The 18,974-nt window shown below is 42.1% G+C and overlaps 1 protein-coding gene across 1 annotated transcript in view; it reads left to right on the forward strand.

The window, feature by feature from the left end:
• The window catches only part of GLIS3 (GLIS family zinc finger 3), an 868,281-nt gene that overhangs the window by 274,944 nt on the left and 574,363 nt on the right, over positions 1 to 18,974 (forward strand). Inside the window, exon 3 of the mRNA XM_069228373.1 lies at positions 17,011 to 17,218. Within this exon, the coding sequence (XP_069084474.1) occupies positions 17,011 to 17,218 (208 nt within the window). The remainder of the gene's footprint in view (positions 1 to 17,010; positions 17,219 to 18,974) is intronic.

Raw genomic sequence — 18,974 nt, forward strand, 5'->3', positions numbered from 1 at the left:
TGCTGTCCAGTTTGTTACCTGGAAGATTAAGTAAACTACTGTCCCCATCACTACATTTATTTCTATATTAGATGCATGAACATGCTAATCTGCCTATCCCTTTCAGTATCTATTTTTTGTCAAGCGAGCATTTTCTCAAGGAAGGAATTCCTTGGTATTGGGTTCGGCGATTTTTGGTTTCAACAATTTCTTCCCGTGTACTTGCTACATTTTTTCATAAATATGTTTAACATTCAGTGTCAAAATAATATTCCACGTTTTTTCGGTTGCTCTTGGCTTATCTGTTTAGTGTAGCAATATGATTCCACATTTTCTTTGCTGCTCCACAAAAGCCTCCATCCCCTTTTGTGTGTATTTTTATGACAAGGTCATTCCATGTAGAACTGGTAACATTTTTCCTAGAAATAATTATTTTAAACTGTATTTCTTGTTTTGCCGTGATGCGCAACGGATAATTCATCTTAGTGTTATTCTATCATTATTTCGAACAGTTTGGTCATGGTCACGTGTTCTGACCCAGTATTCACATATTTCAGTATTGTTAAACCAATAATTTACAATTTTTTTACTAGAAATTTGTGAGTACAAATCCTGAAATAGTTGCTGTACCACTGGACACCATTAGGAACTGTCTTTATAATTTCCCCTGAGAAACCGTATCAAACCGTTTTCTTCGGTGTGTTTCACAGAATTGAGAATATCGGTGGAATTTTTTTAAGGTCATTGTAAAACTCAGCTGAAACCTGAAAACGAGTCTCTTTGGTTCTGTTGTCATATTTTTGTTGTAATAAAAATGGCATTACTGCATGCTTTCTGCCAACCCTTTCCACTGCCTCGCCGTTTTCTTATTTCCTTACTTTCTTACATATATGATGTCCTCACACGTGAACAATGTCCGTTTCCTATATTTCAGTCTCTATGTATTCACATGTTTGAATATATTTAAGTACAAGTATTATTTAATGTATATGACTAGAAATGGCCGTTACAGGTGTGACCAAATGGGCTAATAGCATTTAAAGGCAGATAGTTCCTGGTATTGTGGCACATATATGCTTTATTGCCTGTGTCATAGCCCATTTATGTACGCATTTCATCAGGTATTCCATAGAACTGAGAATAGTGCTCCATAGCAATCTATGGAGCGAATGCCAATGGTTGAACCTATATAACACGTGGCTCATGCTGGGTCTCCGGCAGGCAGTCCGTAATCTACTTGCCAGGGAGAGTCAGCAGGCGCGGCCCTTTCTTTAGGGCAGAGGGGCCACGTCCCCCCACCTTTTGCCCATCCATGTAGAAAGGTCAGCCTGATAGGCACTCTTCATGTTCAGATCAGGCAGCCAGGAGCAGACATGTGGGATTTGCGCAGACTCCTGGCTGCCTGAGCTGAACTTTGCCTGGCTGAAGAGGTCACAGCTCCTATGGGCGTGACCTCCTCAGCTCAGCAAAGGTGCCTCGAGGCCCTTCCCCTCGGTGACGAGGGGAAGCGTCACCCATTGACTTCGACCTGGGCGCTTCAGGTTTAAGCCCTGAAGAACCCAGGGTGAATGTCAATCAGTGACACCTCGTCACAGAGTGGGATGGGGTCAGAAGTCTCACTGACCCCATCCCACTCTGTGACGAAGTTGTGACTGGTGCCTTCCCTCATTGGCAGACCTAAGGTCAGCCAGCGAGGGAAGGCAGCAGTCCCAACCCTCCTGGGACCTCCGAGCTGAAGGTGTGTGTCATTTTTTTAAATGAATGTTTGGTGCGTGCATGTATGTTTGAATGTTGATGAGTGTTGTGAATGGATGTGCGTGCATGTGTGAATAAATGAGTGTGCGGTGTGCTTCCCGCACGCCCCCCTCCCTCCTAAAATTGCCAGCAGCCACTGAGAGTCAGTCTTATTAAGCAAAACTTTCACTAGGGCAAAACAAAACATAATGTGCCAGTTCTCCAAATTTGTTAAATTTGATAAAGGTGGATCTGCATCTCATAAAATGGGATGGTAGAGCGTAATTATATAGAGTCCAGCGAGAATAAGGGAATTCCTAGTAATCAGCTTTGTAAGGACCTGCAGGCACAGACGTGTCTGTAATTGCTTTTCCCAACAGGGATTGAATTGCAGTCTGATTTTGCCACTGAGGTTTTTTGTACAAAATATCTTAAATCTCGCTACTGCATTCTGAGGGGGAAAACATTAATGCTTCTGACACAAGGTTTACATGAACAAGGGTTTTAATCAATACACCCTTCAACAGACTCCTCTGCCGTCCTCTTCTAGAGTTTGTCCTCTTGTTACACAATCTATGCGTTTAAAACTTCAACCTTTTGTTGTATGACACAAACCGAAACACCATATTATTTGTCTTTTGCCAGATGTTAATGTTCTCGACAACTTCCCAAAGAAAGTGCGATGACCACATTTCTATATGGCGATCTATAAAATATTTTTCATTCAGTCATATTGTTCTCACATGACACATCTTGAATATTGCCCCATTATTCTCAGAGAGTGCTGGTAATCTTGAATTCATTCCAAAATCAATGTTTACACATAAAAAACATAGTGGTGCCAGCAGTTATGTGTAATTTTAGTCTGCTTAAGCAATGTATTCATTACTTTACCCTCCCATGAAAATCCATTTACATTGTGATATGTCTTTTTTGGTCTGGATTTTGACAACTCAGTTGGCAAACCTACCTATTGCTAACAATATACACATAATGAGCTCGGGGTCCACCCTTGTCAACCATCTGCTCTGTTCGACCAGCCTCTTTCAGCCATCAGCTTGAGACATTGCCATCATGTCTTTGGTCAGGCCAGTGAAATATTCACCTCTCCCCTAATGATATCGGCTGTTTGAGTGTATATTTCCACCTCCACTTGAGTGCTTGCACTGAACTGTGGGAGGAACTTCTTTAAAACAATAGCCCTCTCTCTTTGGTCCTGCTGGTTTCCTCCACTCTGTCTCCTTACAATAGGTTCCTCTTGTTTGATGTGTTGTTCTCATCTTCTCTGAATGAACCTTAATTTCCTCACAATAATGGTCACGCTGAACTCTTTTGGAAAGGGTATGTGCCCTAGTTTATCACCACATTACTATGAATTTACTTCAAGTGTCAAGTCGTGTTCACAATGTCTTTCTATTTTGGGGCATTATCTGGTCTTTCTCAAAATAAGTGCATCCATTGTATTTGGCACAAATCATTATTGTTTCCTTGAAGTAAAGTATGTTATTTCTCTTGGTTTAAACATTTATTTTATACCCACAACGTTTTGCAGAGTTTGGATTTTCCTCCTTGGTGAAATTTACAAAGCTTTCTGGTTATCATTCACAAGAGTGATCATTTTAGTCATGGTTACCATTTTGGCGAGTGAAATTCTGTGGTAATAGAATTAAGTCAGCCAATCACAGCCTGACCTGCAAAATATGATTTATGCTACCTTTTAAAGTTATATTTCCATGTTGCAACATGTATACAGACTTTGGGCCCAATTACGGGATGTTGATGGGAACACACATCTGCCAAACTCCCGGCGGGGGGGTCGCCATGATGCCGGCGAGCTCCCTGCTAGCTCCATTAAGATTTTCTCACTGGACTGACGGGTGGAATCCTCAACCCAGCAGGAAAGTGGCTACAGCATTGTCACTGGCTCATAATTGTGCTGGTGGCAATGCTGCTGCACGCAGGAGGCACCAGCACCCTCAACAGTGCCCATTTTGAGGGTGCTGGGCAGGGGGACCCTGCACTGCCCATGCCCTGGACATGGGCAGTGCAGGGGCCCCCCTGAAACTCCCTGCACCTGTTCTCCACCAGCCTTTTCATGGTGGTGGTACTTCCATGAAAAAGCTGGCGGAGAACAAGGTTGTAATCAGCAGGGCGGCGCTGGATTCAGCATCACCCTGGCTGATTACAACTTGCACCCGCTGTCAGTCTGTCAGGATCGAAGAACCTGGCGGAGATGGTGGTAGGTTGATGGATCTGCCCACCAACCTTGTAATGTGGTGGTCAGACAGCTGCAACCGCGGTGGTTGGACCGCCACTGCGGCATTGGTGGCCCTCGGACTGCCAATGCTGTAATTGGGCCCTTTGTCCTTTGCAAGTTTACATTTTGGTGATCTTTTTTTATGTAAAATGTGGCTGCATAGGATAAGAACACTCAGCAGCCTATACACAAAGGCATTTTGGAGTATGTAAAGTAATACTCCTGTAGTGTTCCTTACATAATCTAACATGCCTTTGTGAATGTGTCCCAATAAATCTAAAATATTCACTGGCTAATAATATATCATGGTAGTACAAATAGACATAACTGTGCCCCTTTTCACTTTAACTAAGAAAGGAGTTGGACACTTAGGGGCCCATTCACAAAGGCAACTAAAACTCCATAAAAGAATACTCTTGTAGAACTACTTCCAGTATTCATAAATGCTTTTGTGAATTGGCCATTGCAGCGTATATATTCAGCAGAACGCTCTTTAAAGCATTACAAAAGGATAGAGAGAACATACACTGTCACAAAAGTTAAGATTTCCATAGACGTATCCCTAAGTAAACAAAAACAAATGCAAATTATATTAAGAGTCATAGGTTTCCAAAGACCTTCGTGTAGGTTGCAAAAAACGTAGAAACTTCACACACACCTTGTTTTTTCTGTTCTGCTCTATTACCTGCCTTTATACCGTCAATGTTTCTGTGTTTTAGGCAGACCAGGTCATTGTAAGCAGCTGTCTAAGTGGGCCGCAACAATAGGTCAGGTTGCTTGATGGCAACAATGACGGTGACCCCAAATGGCAAGTGGTAACTTTACCTCTGGCTGTGAATATCCTTACACAAAAGATGAATTTAGGGCGCACTCAGCCCTTGATCATTTACGTGCGTCTAATATTATGATCGGTGAATTGAATCTCATTAATGTATTATTCAGCTTAAAAACAACGTTTTGGAAAGTATGTTTCAGCTTCAATAAAGTACGTATTTGATTTATTGAATTTATTTATTGTTTGTAATGTTTAGTTCATGCAAAATTGATGTTACCCCAACATGATCTTGCTTAATTGTGCTTTAACACTTGCTGCGAAGATTTCTGCAACTGAGATGTTATGGCAAGTCTAACCATGTGTGGAATTTCTGCAATGTAGAAATTCCATATATGCTGGGTGAGTAAAATAATGAAATTTTACACATATTTCAACCTTAACTTATTTCTTTTCATTTTTAGGGTCGAGCCTGCGTTGCATGCGCTCGCGCATGCGTATCGCAGCGAGATGCTTTAGGGTTTAGAAAAGGGCTCGGAGACCTGTCGATGTCACGTCAGTGTTTTTCAATGGTTAGTGGGCTTGCCTATTAAAATCTGCTTGCTTTCATTAGTCCAAGGCATGCATACATCATGCCTTTTCCGGTGGCTAGCCCTACTCGAGCGCATCGACCAAGTACAGAAAACATGCGAGGCTCGCTGTTTTCTGTCCGGCTCGTGGACTACTTTTTCTCTAATTTACTAGCGCAATTTCGCTTGGCAAAAGTCGAGCGCTTTACATAGTTAAATGCACTTTTTCGGCTTACGTACATAAATGCACTTTTGCCGATAGGTGAAAAGTCGGGTTAGGAGTTTACAACGTTATCAGCTCTAACATGAGCAAACGCGAGACCCGTTGCATTGCAAATGCTTGTTTTAATTGGAAACGCGTTTCCTGTCTATAGCCACTGTTGCCCTTTACTATGCCTTCTGCATCACTTACACCTTGGTTATTTAGATGTACCTTTAGAATTGCACATATGTGTGTGAAATGCATTAGCATTTTGTGTGAATATCCATAATGCTGTGACTGTTTATGCGTTCATTGTGCTTGTGACACACGTTCCTGATCTTTACTCTAACATTCAGTATACTTTGCTTGAATTGTAACCCGCATATGACACTAGTGCAATTGTAATATAGCCACCTGTGTCTCCATAAATGACAGTGAAGCCACGCATGCTTGAGTGATTGATTTTTACATGCGTAAGAACCACGTGCACATCTGAAAGAGTTTGTGAATTGGAATCATGGTGTTTTCCCTTCACCTCCAGTTTAACTGGATATGGTGTGTTCAACGTTTCTGTGGAAGTGAAGTTTGGGGCGTAACACCAACAAGCATGTATGCAGAATAGAAAAAAAAACACCCAACAGAACTCTACCCCGGAAGTTCTGCAAACAAATTCTCTGCATGCACAGAAATTGTGTAAATCATTGTGAAGAGCAGAATTGGGTGAATTTTCCCCTAATACACAAAGATGCAGTGGTAAATTCTAGTGCCACATCAGGGAAAGTGGCTCTAAAATCACATAGCCAAACTCTCCAAAGAATCCCAAGGTTGTGATATCATAGTCCAAATATAAATCAGGGACAGTCCCACATAATCCTAACTCAAGAGACCCCAAGCCAGAGGAGGGACTTTCCAGAGACCTAGAACAGGTTCAGAGTAAACACTGTCCTGCATCCTAGGAGATACACATGGTGCAACACAATAAGCTAAAATGTTACAGATCACTGGGAAAAACTTTAATCTTGATGAATACCTGGCTGTGCTGAAAACTTCAAAGCACAAATGCTTACAAACTACTTACTGAGTGGCCATAGTCTAGAAATAGAGACTGGCCAACACAGATCAAACCACAAACTCACAGGCGACAGAATTTATCAGCAGTGTCACTTGGGAGAAGTAGACGAGGGGAAGCAGTTTCTCCAACACTGCCCCAACTACAAAGACACTAGAGACACCTTCTCAACCATGTTCTACAAGAAAAGTAAGTATATTCTAGAAAAGCTAAAGAGGAAAAATTGTGGTAATTTGCCAGAAACAGCTGAGAGACAAGCAAAATACGTCTATGCATGTCACCAAGGTTTTGCATAGAACATGGACTTCAAAAACCTCTGGAAACTGGAGCAACTGCAATAGGACAGCCCGCAATTTAAGTGATAACTTGTTAATGTATATGCCACTTGTTGTGACAATCTTGTACTTTGTGTGTGGTGTAATCTTATTTTACAGCTCCAAAGTATGCAACGTTCAATTACGTTTCAATTTAAAATAGGCAGCATACAAGTTGGGCCTGAAGTGCAGTTTCTTTAAGACGACAACTTAACAATCCCAAGCATAGAGAAATTGCCTTTATTTGTCACACCACATATTGCAATAGTTTCTCAATTCAAGTGTGCACTTATGACACCCATCCAAGTTCTTTGATACACATGAAGCCAAAAACACCTTTGGTTTAAGGAGGATGTTTTCCCAGCAGAGAGTACGATTCGACACACATTGAGTCCATAAATGTGGCTTGCGTATACTCTCTCAAAACCACTGCCCACTATAAGGAGCCCTTTTCTGCAGCACTTGTGAAAATGATAGCCAACTCACAGATATGCATCCAAAACCTAACTTATGGCATTTTTATTATGTATTCTACTTTATATCCTGCTGTAGTCATCTTTGTATATTTATTATCATACATTTTGCATACTGCTTCTTGTAGTAGTTGATAGGTTGTGTTTGAATAGGAATCCTCTAACTTGGAATCAAGATGCTTTCAGGTGGTGGGTAACCAGGAGTAAGCTGTGAGACAATTGCCTTTTGGCTAACTATGACTGTGGTAATTTAGGGAACAAGGCTTAATTTGTGCCCATGATTTCTGGCCGTCAGCACCGGCACTTATTTCACAGTTCTGGGGCTATAGATTTTTTTTTCTCGTGTGGATCAGATAATTATTACAAATAACTGTATCTGTCCTTCAGAGTGCCTGCCTGGTTTGCCTTCAGGCTGGTCCACCCTGGTCTAGGCAAGATGAATCTGCATCATTACTTTAATGATGTCAGAACGATTGTCTGTCACAAAGACTGTCATGTTCACTCAGTTTTACTGATTCCGATTGGATAATAGTGTCTTAGACCTGGGTGACTGAGCTTTGGTGAAGCAGGCTGTGACAGTGCAGACGCGGAACAAACTTTTCTGCAAAGCAAGCAAACTACAGAGCAAATTAAAAGTGTGTATGCAGCGCACCTTTTGGTCCCCTTGCTGCTTAGAAATACAACTGTCCGCTCCTAATTCTGCCACCTGTGTTGTGCTTGTGAACTACCAACAATTTCAATCGGACAACTCGCTTACCGTCCTGTACTGAACTGGCTGTTATCACCATCCTAACTACTGTGGTGCATGAGTTTGGCAACAGTAAGGGGTCGAGCAGCAGGCAGTGCTTAATTTGTGCTCGTTGTCTCCAGTGCGGAGCACCAGCACTTATTTTTGAGGGACGGCACCCATTTTTCTGCCTCAAGCATTTAGGGCCAGATTTAAAGAAAAGTGGCGCAGGACCGCGCTGCGTCACTTTAGAAACACAGGGTTGCGCTGTATTTAAAGAGAATTCGGCACACCCCTGCGTTTCCCTCTGCTCAGGTGCAAAATTTAGCTGCCAGTGCCAACGCAGGCATCCTTGCACCATCGTGGAAGGATGTCTGTGTTGAGGGTTGTGATTGTTTATAAAATAATCACTAATGGTGCTTTGGCACTTCTGTGCAGCACACAGAGAAGTACTAATTTCAAATGATTGTTTATGTGCAGGAAGGGACACCTTCCCGCACATAAACAATCATTTATGGCATTTTGCTTTTTCTATGCGTGCGGCAGAATGCAGCACGCATAGAAAAAGCAAAAAACATGGAGGATTAAAAGTATTCCTCCTCGTTGCGCCCTGCTAACGCCACCACTAGGGGTGGCGTTAGATTTTGGCGCTGCCCCGGGTTTACGAGATTTTATAAATCTGAGGCAGCGTCAAAATGCAGTGGGTGTTCCTGTGGCACGCCCATACCAACATCCATTGCACGCCCCTTTCCATGCACAGTGCTTTGTGGGAAGGGACCGTATTTACAAGGTGGCATTAAGTCACAAAGTGCCACCTTGTAAATAAGGCGCTGTGCTTAGCGCCACACTCCTGTGGTGCTAGGAGCCTATAAATATAGCCCATACTTCGAGCAAAAGACACATATGGGAAAGATGGAGGAAGAGAAAAACGAAAAAGCATCGCATGGGAGAAAGCAGAAAGCTGCCAGAGTGAGCTGAAGGGGCAGGGAGTGGTTGTAAATGGATTAAAGAGGTCCGAGGTGGCTTCGGGATTACGCTGCCTCAGTTGTCCGTGTTTGCACATTTAATTGCAGCAGCCGCATGTTTTAAGAGTAGAGTTTTGGGCACCAGCACGTTTTTATTTACAAATTAAGCACTGGCAGCAGGTGTGCAGCAGGCACTGGCCCAACATGATAAGCACAGTAGAGGACGCTGGCCTGGACTGCACAGATTAATTAAGACACCAACCAGCACTGAGTTCGTCTGCTGTGTCTAGCCATCACGAGTCGCGGAGCGGCTGATCAAAGGAGAGAGACCATTATCGGCGCTGGGCTCCTTCTCCTTATTGTCAAGTATGTGCTTGCCACAGAATCACTTTGCGGCCTTCCATATTTGGGTATGTTAAGGCATGTGCTCATAATTGTGGCAGTCCTGACAATGATGGTTCTGTGCAATGTGTGCATGGACAGTGTGCATGCACTTTCATGTGTATTGTATTTTGTGCTCAAGTTCATGTGCACACATGTTCAATCAATCAATCAATGCATTTGTAGAGCGCGCACACACCCGTGAGGGTCTCAAGGTGCTTGAGGAGGGGTGGGAGAGCTGCTACTGCTCGAACAGCCAGGTTTTGAGGAGTCTCCTGAATGTCAGTAGGTCCTTGGTCTGCCGTAGGTGCATGGGGAGGGTGTTCCAGGTCTTGGCCGCGAGGTGGGAGAAGGATCTGCCGCCGGTTGTTGTCCTGTGGATGCGTGGGTTGGTGGCGGATGCGTGGGTTGGTGGCGGAGCTGCCAGTTTGGGTGTAGAAGGTGAGACGATTGTTGAGGTAGGCTGGTCCGGCGTTGTGGAGTGCTTTGTGGGCGTGGGTTAGGAGTTTGAATGTGATCCTTTTGTTGACAGGAAGCCAGTATAGGTTTCTCAGGTAGGCTGTGATGCGGCTGTGGCGGGGGATGTTGAGGATGAGGCGTGTGGAGGTGTTCTGTATCCGTTGCAGTCTTCTCTGGAGAGCTGCCGTGGTTCCCGCATAGAGAGCGTTGCCGTAGTCCAGTCTGCTGCTGACGAGGGCCTGGGTAACTGTCCTTCTGGTTTCGGTAGGGATCCGCCTGTAGATTTTGTGGAGCATGCGGAGGGTGTTGAAACACAAGGATGAGACGGTGTTGACTTATTGGGTCATGGAGAGCGATGAGTCAAGGATGAAACCCAGGTTGCGGGCGTGGTTGGTGGGCGTTGGTGCAGCTCCCAGCGTGGGCGGCCATCAGGAGGTGTCCCAAGCAGTGGGGGTGGGGCTGAGGATGAGGACCTCTGTCTTATCTGAGTTTAGTTTAGTTCAACGATTTAAAAAAAATGATGGTGAAGCAAGTGCAAATGGGAGCATGCGCTCTTTTCTATAAATTTGAATTTTCACATTCACACCAGCGGTTTTACTGACTAATGTCATTTATTCGGGATTTGTTTATTCTAACCTGTGGTATGAATATTTATATACATACACACCCACCTGCAGAGATGATAAATAAATCTTCAAGATGAAATAGCAAACAAAGAAGACCAAAGTGCCTGTCTTTTCATAAAGGGCATATCGTAACCGACGCTAAGCCATTTTTTTTACTATTATCCATAAGGGAAAATATATTTAATTCAGACCTTTTTGGTTCTTCATCCAATTTTCGATCCCTAAACAACGAAAAAATATATAAGTGCATTACAGCTTTTATGTAAAGGAAGATGTTTTATAGCTGAGGCTTTCTTTAATAGCTGTGAAGGCAGAACGTGGTTTAATGTATTCATTTAATTAAAAAAAAACATATATGTTCCTTTAAAAAAAAAAAAAAGTGCAGTAAAAATGCTGTTATATATTTGTCTTGCAATATAAAACACAGGTGAATACAAACATAACTTGTAGTTTGGATTGGGAACCATCAAATCATGCATCCAAGTGAACTATTTTTCTGGGAAACCCTGCTTCTACCCTGGGCATCTGGTGGGCTGGATCGTGACATGTGCCAACCGCTCTACTTCCTTAAAGGACAAAGGTGAGATGCTGAAGCCAGAACTCATCTCACTGCTGCCACCCTCAAAGTGATAACCCGAAACTCAATTAGAGCCCCAGCAGAGGCCAACATACTGTGTTGCTATTGCTTACCAGGAGCACAAGTGGAGCCCACACCCACCAGCACTAATTTTTGGGGACCGTCACTTATTTTTCCTCAACTATCTTTCATCCACAGAGCCACAGAGAGAAAAACACAAAAGGGGAAAGAAGGAGACAAAGAAAGACGGAAAAACAATGACAAAAAGAGCAAGCAGGGATGAAAAAGAACCTGCAAGAATGAGATAAAGGGGCAGGGAATGTCTAGTGGTGGATTAAAGAGCCATAAGGTGGAATCAAGACTATGCAGTCTTGGTATTTGGCAGCCCAACCTTCAATGGCTCTGGTCGCATTAATTCTGAGTTAAGGTTTGGACTTCTGCACTTATTCTTTTACAAATTAACCTTTGGGCAGAAGTAACATCACAAATAGCAAGTAGTGAAAACTACAGACAGCCCTGTTAGAACTGTGCTTATTTGTTGATCCTGTGACCACCTTTATGAACCCTGTGACCAGGTGATACAGAGGAAGTGCCACCAGTAACAAATGTCAAGTGGCACTAGCAATTGCTTCCTCATGATACACCTCTTTGCAGGGGGAGTAGCTTCAGGGAGGGGTATTTAGGGTGTTATACCCACTCCAATAAATGTATTTCCTAGTAAATAGTTGGGCACAAGTGCTTTTAGTCAGATATTGTGAGATGTCAGTCGGATTTCCGCAGAAGGTTTTGCATACACACAGACAAATGCATGCACACAAAAACACTCACTCTCTGCTTTGAAAGCCCTCAAAAATATATATATATTTTTTTACAAAAGATTGTGTTTTCCCTCTTAGTACTCCTATGAATCCTCATTCGCCTCTCTTTCCGCTGCCCCTTAAGGCAGTCTAATGATTGTTGGAAAATGTGTAGCTCACAACCACCCCACCCAGTCTTACTGACTAAGCTACACCCCTGTCTCTTTGATGTCCAGATGTACAAAGAAAAGGTGATCTGAAACTGAAGGTGTGGTGCGTTTCTACCGCTTTAAAAATTGGAAGCAGGAATGGCACAGGGTCGTATTGGGATGAAAAAATAGGCCCGGGCACCAAAATACAAGTGGTCCCTGTTAGCGAACCAGATAGCTAAGAAAGTGGCCAGTTTGAGCTTGTAAAGACCTGTTATAGAAGTAGTTCACAAGATGGGGGAAACTGCATATATTTGTGTTTTGCTGCAGACAATGGTTGTGGTAATATCAGGAATTAACAGTACAAACTGGTCCACCTGGCCATAAAACAGGCCCACAAGCTGATTAAAAAAAAGGCCACACACTGATCTGTGAGACCAGCCTTTCGGGCACTGCCTGGTTGCCCTACAGGCGTGTACGACCCTGGAATGGTACTGGACGAGCTAAATTGTCAGGAAATAAAAAAAATAACTGAAATCCATGGGTTGCCGACTGTATGTCTACCTGATAGTTTTTTTTTTAGCAAGGTGAGGCCTAGGCTTGAACCTTAAGGCTATCTGAGTAACATGGCAGTTGAAGAGGTTCAGCACTGGTGAAATGTATTCGAACAAGAGGAATGTATAGTTTGAAGATTCTATGATTATTGGTATATGAGGTCAGGAAAGATGTTTTCTCAGGTTCTTCCGAGATTGCAAAATTTGGAGACGGATGAATGCCTCCTCTGGTTAGCTATGCTTTTGGAAATAGGTGTAAGAAGGAGTTGTTAATCCACAAAGCAATGCCTTTTCGTGTTGCACCTGTGCACATTTTGGTTCATCCATTTGCAGATTCTGAGAAGGAAATGAGGGAATGAGGACTGGGCCATCTGAGTCAAAACCTTCTAATATAAGAAACCATAATTCTGAGACATGCTGAAAGGTACTAGCAAAAAGTGGACAGGCTGGCATTTGTATGGAAAGAAAGATGGACATCATCTAAGCCATCTGGCCATACACTAGATCTTCAGTCATTAGGAAGATCAAGATGTCATGGCTGCCTGTATTGAACGTGGCAGTGAATTAAAGGTTTAGGACATATTTTATTTTAATTGTTGATAATTGTGTACATTTAGGGCCAAATTTACAAGGCCCTTGCGTCCCTTTGTGCCACATTTGCAGCAACATTTTTGCTGCAAATGTGACACTAACGGGCCACTACCATAGTGCCATAATATATGCATTGTGTATGCAAGGGGGAGTGGTTCCCTCATTAGAGAGTCGCTAAAAATGGTGGAATGAAATCTACAAGATTCCATTGCGCCATTTCTAGCGTAATGTTTAATGCCTGCTTAAAGCAGGCGTTGAAATGAGGCTCCCATTGATTTCAGTGGGCCTCTTAGCACTATACTGGATTAGCATATTTTTGTTTTTGTTTACGCTAATCCAGTATAGGATTACAGAAGCGTCAAAAAATTCTGCCATTGCCCCTAACATGCGCCATGGTGCACCATATTGTAAATACAGCATACCATGGTGGCATTAGGGGACGCAAGGGGGCCACAAGAAAAGTGTAACTTGTAAGTATGGCCCTTAGTGTCTGATCCAAGGTAGGAACCAAGCAAGAGGTAAACGTCTACTGTGTTCAAAGTGGAAAACTTTCATCAGCACAGTATCAACCATTTCAGTTGCTCATGCCTTTTCAATTTACAAAGCAACTTGATATTTTGATCATCCTCAAACCTGCCATGTTTGTGGCTACTCAATGCTAGACGCAGCTGACATCCATGCCTCTTACAAATCAGCCACCCTGACATCCAGCAAATCGCTGGAATTAAATGCTGTAGAATTTAGGCCATTCAAGGTCTTTTTTTTATTTCCAAACGAATAGATTTTACTTCTAAATATGTGGTCTGTCTTGAATTAAGCAGTATCTGGATCATTTTAGTAGCCTGATTTGTGTGCATCTTTTTCTCTATGACTTCTCTTTATCTTGATATTAGTTGAGCCCCTTGGGGGCTTGGGGCTTAATCAGCGAATGTATTTAATCATGCATCTTACTAATGCTATGCATGTCATTAATACCTCCCGAACAACGTGGAATTTGTTACTAACACGCATTGACTGGTATTCTCATAGCCTGCTCAAACATCTAGGGACCACGTTCATGACGTTGACTATATTGAACAGCAAAAACCTTTTCCAATATTTCATCCCCATTCATTAGATTCTGAGTTTATCCACTTTCTTCAACATGCTACATAGCTGGACGAGCTATTCCTGTGCTATAGAAGTAAACATTGGATAATTATTAAAAGAGAAGTTTCAATTATTGCTTGAACGACACCAATATTCTGTTAATATTTAGGTGCTCCCTTTTGGTTGCTCTCGTTTCTGTATTTATCCTGATACTTTGGGTCAAATATGGCTCGCAGTACTAATTATGTTGCCTACATTTGCATATGTAGAAATGCCAGCTACGTTATATACACATTGACCAGTCGTAGGGGATCTAAGCACTTTTGGCAAATCTTCAACCAACAGCACCTCACTTCCTATGAAACTGGACAGGAATGGACAGGAGTGCCTAGCTAAGGGATCTGCTTGCATTTAATTTCAGACTATTCAACTCCTTTTGCAATAACTCAGTTTCCTTAGCTTGACTCACCATAAAATGATCTAGAATGCTTTAACCCAGATCAGATGCTCTCACTTTTTGAAATAGCAGAAGGACATAATACATTACTGCATCCCTCACAGCTGGTACTTGTATGATGCGTCCTTAAAAGCTGGTCATCAGTGCATGATCAAAATCACTCGCAAAGTCTTTGAGCTTTTTCATCAGGCAAACCACAGTGTCAGATACATACCTGCAGTAAGCCGCACCCTCTGTCTTTGTATTTGAGCAGAATGAGCAAAGGAATGTGACAACTGTCAGGAAGAGCGCTCAAAGTCGCAGAGAGCTCTAAGTCACATGCATTGTCACATGCATTGTGGAGAGAACAGCTGAGAAAAATTCAAGTACAACAAAATATTCCACCTATAAATAAGGAGGAGGAACAGCATCATTGAAACATCTTTGTGAAAAAAAAATGTAAGGGCATTAGCTGGCAATCCAAGGCAAGCTAAAAATCAAAAAGATATTGTCATGTAGAGACTTCCTTATGACAGGATTGGGGGAATGTTTGAAGAAGAACCTGTGGTCAGGCAGAGTATGTCACAGAAACGGAATCAGCAGGGGCTTTGCTTACACATTGTGGTTGCTGCTGCTTATGTGCAGCTGGTCAGAAAACCTCCATTGACCTGTAGTGAGAATTATTGTGTACGGCCTTCCGAGGGGTCTTGGATATAAAGGAGCAGGAGAGCATGTCGGGCCTGGACACTCCATAATGGTCTATGTGGGCAACAGCCATATTCAACTTTGCATAACCATACTCAGCTTTTTTCCCCCATTCCTTTTTAGGTTTCACGTGCACAGTGATTGTGCCATACTTGCAAAATCTTTTGTAACAAAAAAGAAATCTTAAAAGGGGCTTAGAGCTCGCCCATAACTTACCTTTACTTACCATTAGTTGGCTCCCATCTCATTCTTGTTTCCTTTCTTCCTGTTGACCAGCGTCTCCCCTTGCCTCCAACTTCCTGCTCAGCTTCACATCTTCATCTTTGCTGTGGAGCTTCGACCAAGTACTGCTTCCTGCGGCTAGTGTCCTTTCACTGACCGTGCACTTGTAAAGGTACTTTATTTATTTTTTACTTTCCAGGGTAGAACTCCATAAGAATGCATCGTTTTGCAGGCCATCTACAGGGTCTGCATTTCGTTCGTTGCTAGCCTGTCCCTTCCACCACTTCACTCACATCGCTGCATACCCTTTCCCTGTTTGTTGCTTGCCCATCCATTCTACCACCTCACTCCTGTCTCTGCATGCCCCTTCAATACCCTGTCGCTAGTTGCCTACCTCCATCATAGCTGTAAATTCGGCCGGAAGAACATAGAGTGGTTTACATGAGCACCAGTTACAGTACACAAGGACGCATTTATTTTTGGTAGGCTTTGAGATATTACGTGATTTGCCCAGAATTCGAGGATGTTGAGGAGATGTTGAGATTCAAGCCAGGTTCCCAGGATCCAAAGTCGGTGGTTGTGTCCATTATGTCACATCCACTCATTTGTTTACATGGTTTCAGGAGGTCGACCTCTAGGTGCAGTCAGTAATGAACTGCATGTTCTTGGAGTTTAGAAGTAAAACAAAAAAGCATTGCAAAGCCAATAGGTTATGCCTATGCGAACTCTATTGACTTTGTCAATGTTTTTTTACATTTTGCACAGCAGTTGAGCTGCTTTGCAACATGGCTTCACCTAAAAAAGTGCTATGACGCGGTCAGTGCTGGCCGTGTTGTATTTCTTTTTTTACTCTAAGCTATGTTACACTGCAGCTCTACTGCTGTGCCACATTTAAAAAACATTGACTAAGCCAATAACTTTTTCATAGGCAAAACTGATTCCCTTTGCCAATGCTTGTTTCCTACTTGCCTCTTCCTTGCCCTCAATATTTGTTTCCCTTTCTCCCTCAGAAATTTTTAATTGAATCATTTGTTAACCATTTTATTGTACATTTTGTATCACATTGATAAAATACAAAAAAAATCAAACCGATTACAATAGGTACTTTTTGTGAGTGAAATTTTAGCACAAGGGCAGCAAATGCAAATAAATTAGAGTTCTTGGTAGGAATTATTTTTGTAATGCATCTTTTAGCTACATTATTTCTGCATGTAACCTCCCACTTTGCACACTATTGACGTTTAAGTGGTCTATTATAACAGCCAAAACTTAAATGTTGTTAATGATGTGAATGCTGGCTACCTGTATGCTCTTGCAAAATTGAGAGTTGACTAGAAAGATAACAAGTGTTCTTTGGTTCCAGGTGGCCTTGTATATGGGCCTCAGTGTACGTCCCTTGGAAGAAGCAGTGGTAACAATCTTGTTGTTACCAGCAGCCCTATGATGGTGCAGCGACTAGGACCTATCTCTCCCAATGCAAACCAAGCATCAACAGGGAGCAACCAAATCAGTCCTGGCGTGCAGAAGACAGTACATGCGTCACACCTAAATGTACCTCCATCAGATACCAGGTCTGCCTTTTTAATTGTGATATCTATATACTGCATGATATTGGCAATCTGATTTAAAGCACATGAAACATACTTCCCTGTCTGCTCTGCTTATGAGACAGTGATGCAGCCAGGTAAGATGTGATGTCATTTTGTATTGCGACAGAATGTTTTCACAAAACAAAGAAAAGAGAATGGTTCATCTTGTGGTGAAAACGAGGGGTCACAATCTCCACTCCTCAGATGCCTCCAAAGCAATAGAGGACTGTAATAAAAAAACGAGGTTTTTGGTCAAGGCAAATTCCTACACCAGTATGACTTAAAGAGTGATTTATATCACCTCACAATGACTTGAAGATGTCACAGATATTTAGGAGTCCTCTGGAGCAGCAGTTCTTACCATTTTGACTTCTGTAGACCCCAGTAAATCACTGCTGGCAGTTGGGGACCAGTATCTCAAAAATGTATACAATTTGGATCTAAAAAGAATATACAGAAATAGGGTAAAAGTATGTATTAGGCAAAATCTGAAATATTGTATCCAATTCTGAAACATAAAATAAACACAAATAGAAATTTTAAAATGCGTGTTGAAGCTTTTCAAAATGTGGGTTTATTTCTAAAGGATGACGCAATGTGCTAACCTCAAGCACATCACTTTGTTTTTTTTGCTCCTATTGTATGCTCTCTTTTGGTTGGCACATACCAGTACTTCAGATAAAGCCATCAGGCGTTCATACTAAATTCTGTTTGCTGTACTTGCTGTTCCTATGAATCCAGCTAATAATACCAACTTAATTTTTAGCCTTGAAACTCAAATTCTTTCTCATTTATAGTCGATTTTAAATTGTTCAATTTTACATTTTACCATGTGTTTTTGGAATAAGGACTTGGTGCTTGACTTAGAATAAATGATTAATGATGTGAAATGTCCAGAGAATAAGAGAGCATTTCTGTAGGAGAGCTTTGCGGATTTGAGCTATTAAAAAAAACCTTCAATGTGCACTTGCACAACTAATGCTAATACTTACTACATGTATCGAAATCTAACTGTCAATAGAGAGATTGGTCCTCACTTTCCATAATGGGACAACTGCATCTTTCACTTTCAAGTTGCCTTCTTGCTAAATATGGCGGATTTCCTGCCACACTGTGTCTAAGTGCCTCACAAGAGCAAATAACGTGTGGATCCGCTGCGCCCACAAATACTGTTAACATTGTGTGAATGAAAGCTAGGGTCAGCATTACACAAATGACAGACGGCACACAGGCAGATAACACCCATTTCCTTTTACCTGACTTTTGTCAGAGAGCAGCTAACTTGTCAAGTGTAGGTCATGTGTAGGTCCAATACATCCTCTTATTAAATAATGCCTGCTGTGATGTCATTGCAGAGTAAATTGAAACATTTCTATCAGTTGTGCAACCTCACAACAGTGTAAATGAAATACCTTTAAGCATGTCCTACTTCCCAAACCCAAAGGGAGTCTCGGACCTCCGATAACACAAAAAAATTTACTCAACCCACAAAATGAAAGCGCATCTTTCACCCATAGGACCTGCAACAAAGAACAAACATCAGATCGATACAATAAAAAATAAAACAGCACGTAAAAGAATACCAATATGAAAATTTCAACTCAATACAGCAAACACTTAACAACTGAAAGCTCGCAATTTACAATGAGATTAGACATCTTACTTCAACTACACAAATTCGCTATCCTTTTTAACTTTAAAAGAAAAGACATATGTTGTAGATAACAACCATATATCA

The sequence above is a fragment of the Pleurodeles waltl genome, chromosome 1_1 (genome assembly GCF_031143425.1).
Source record: "Pleurodeles waltl isolate 20211129_DDA chromosome 1_1, aPleWal1.hap1.20221129, whole genome shotgun sequence".
Classification (NCBI taxonomy): domain Eukaryota; kingdom Metazoa; phylum Chordata; class Amphibia; order Caudata; family Salamandridae; genus Pleurodeles; species Pleurodeles waltl.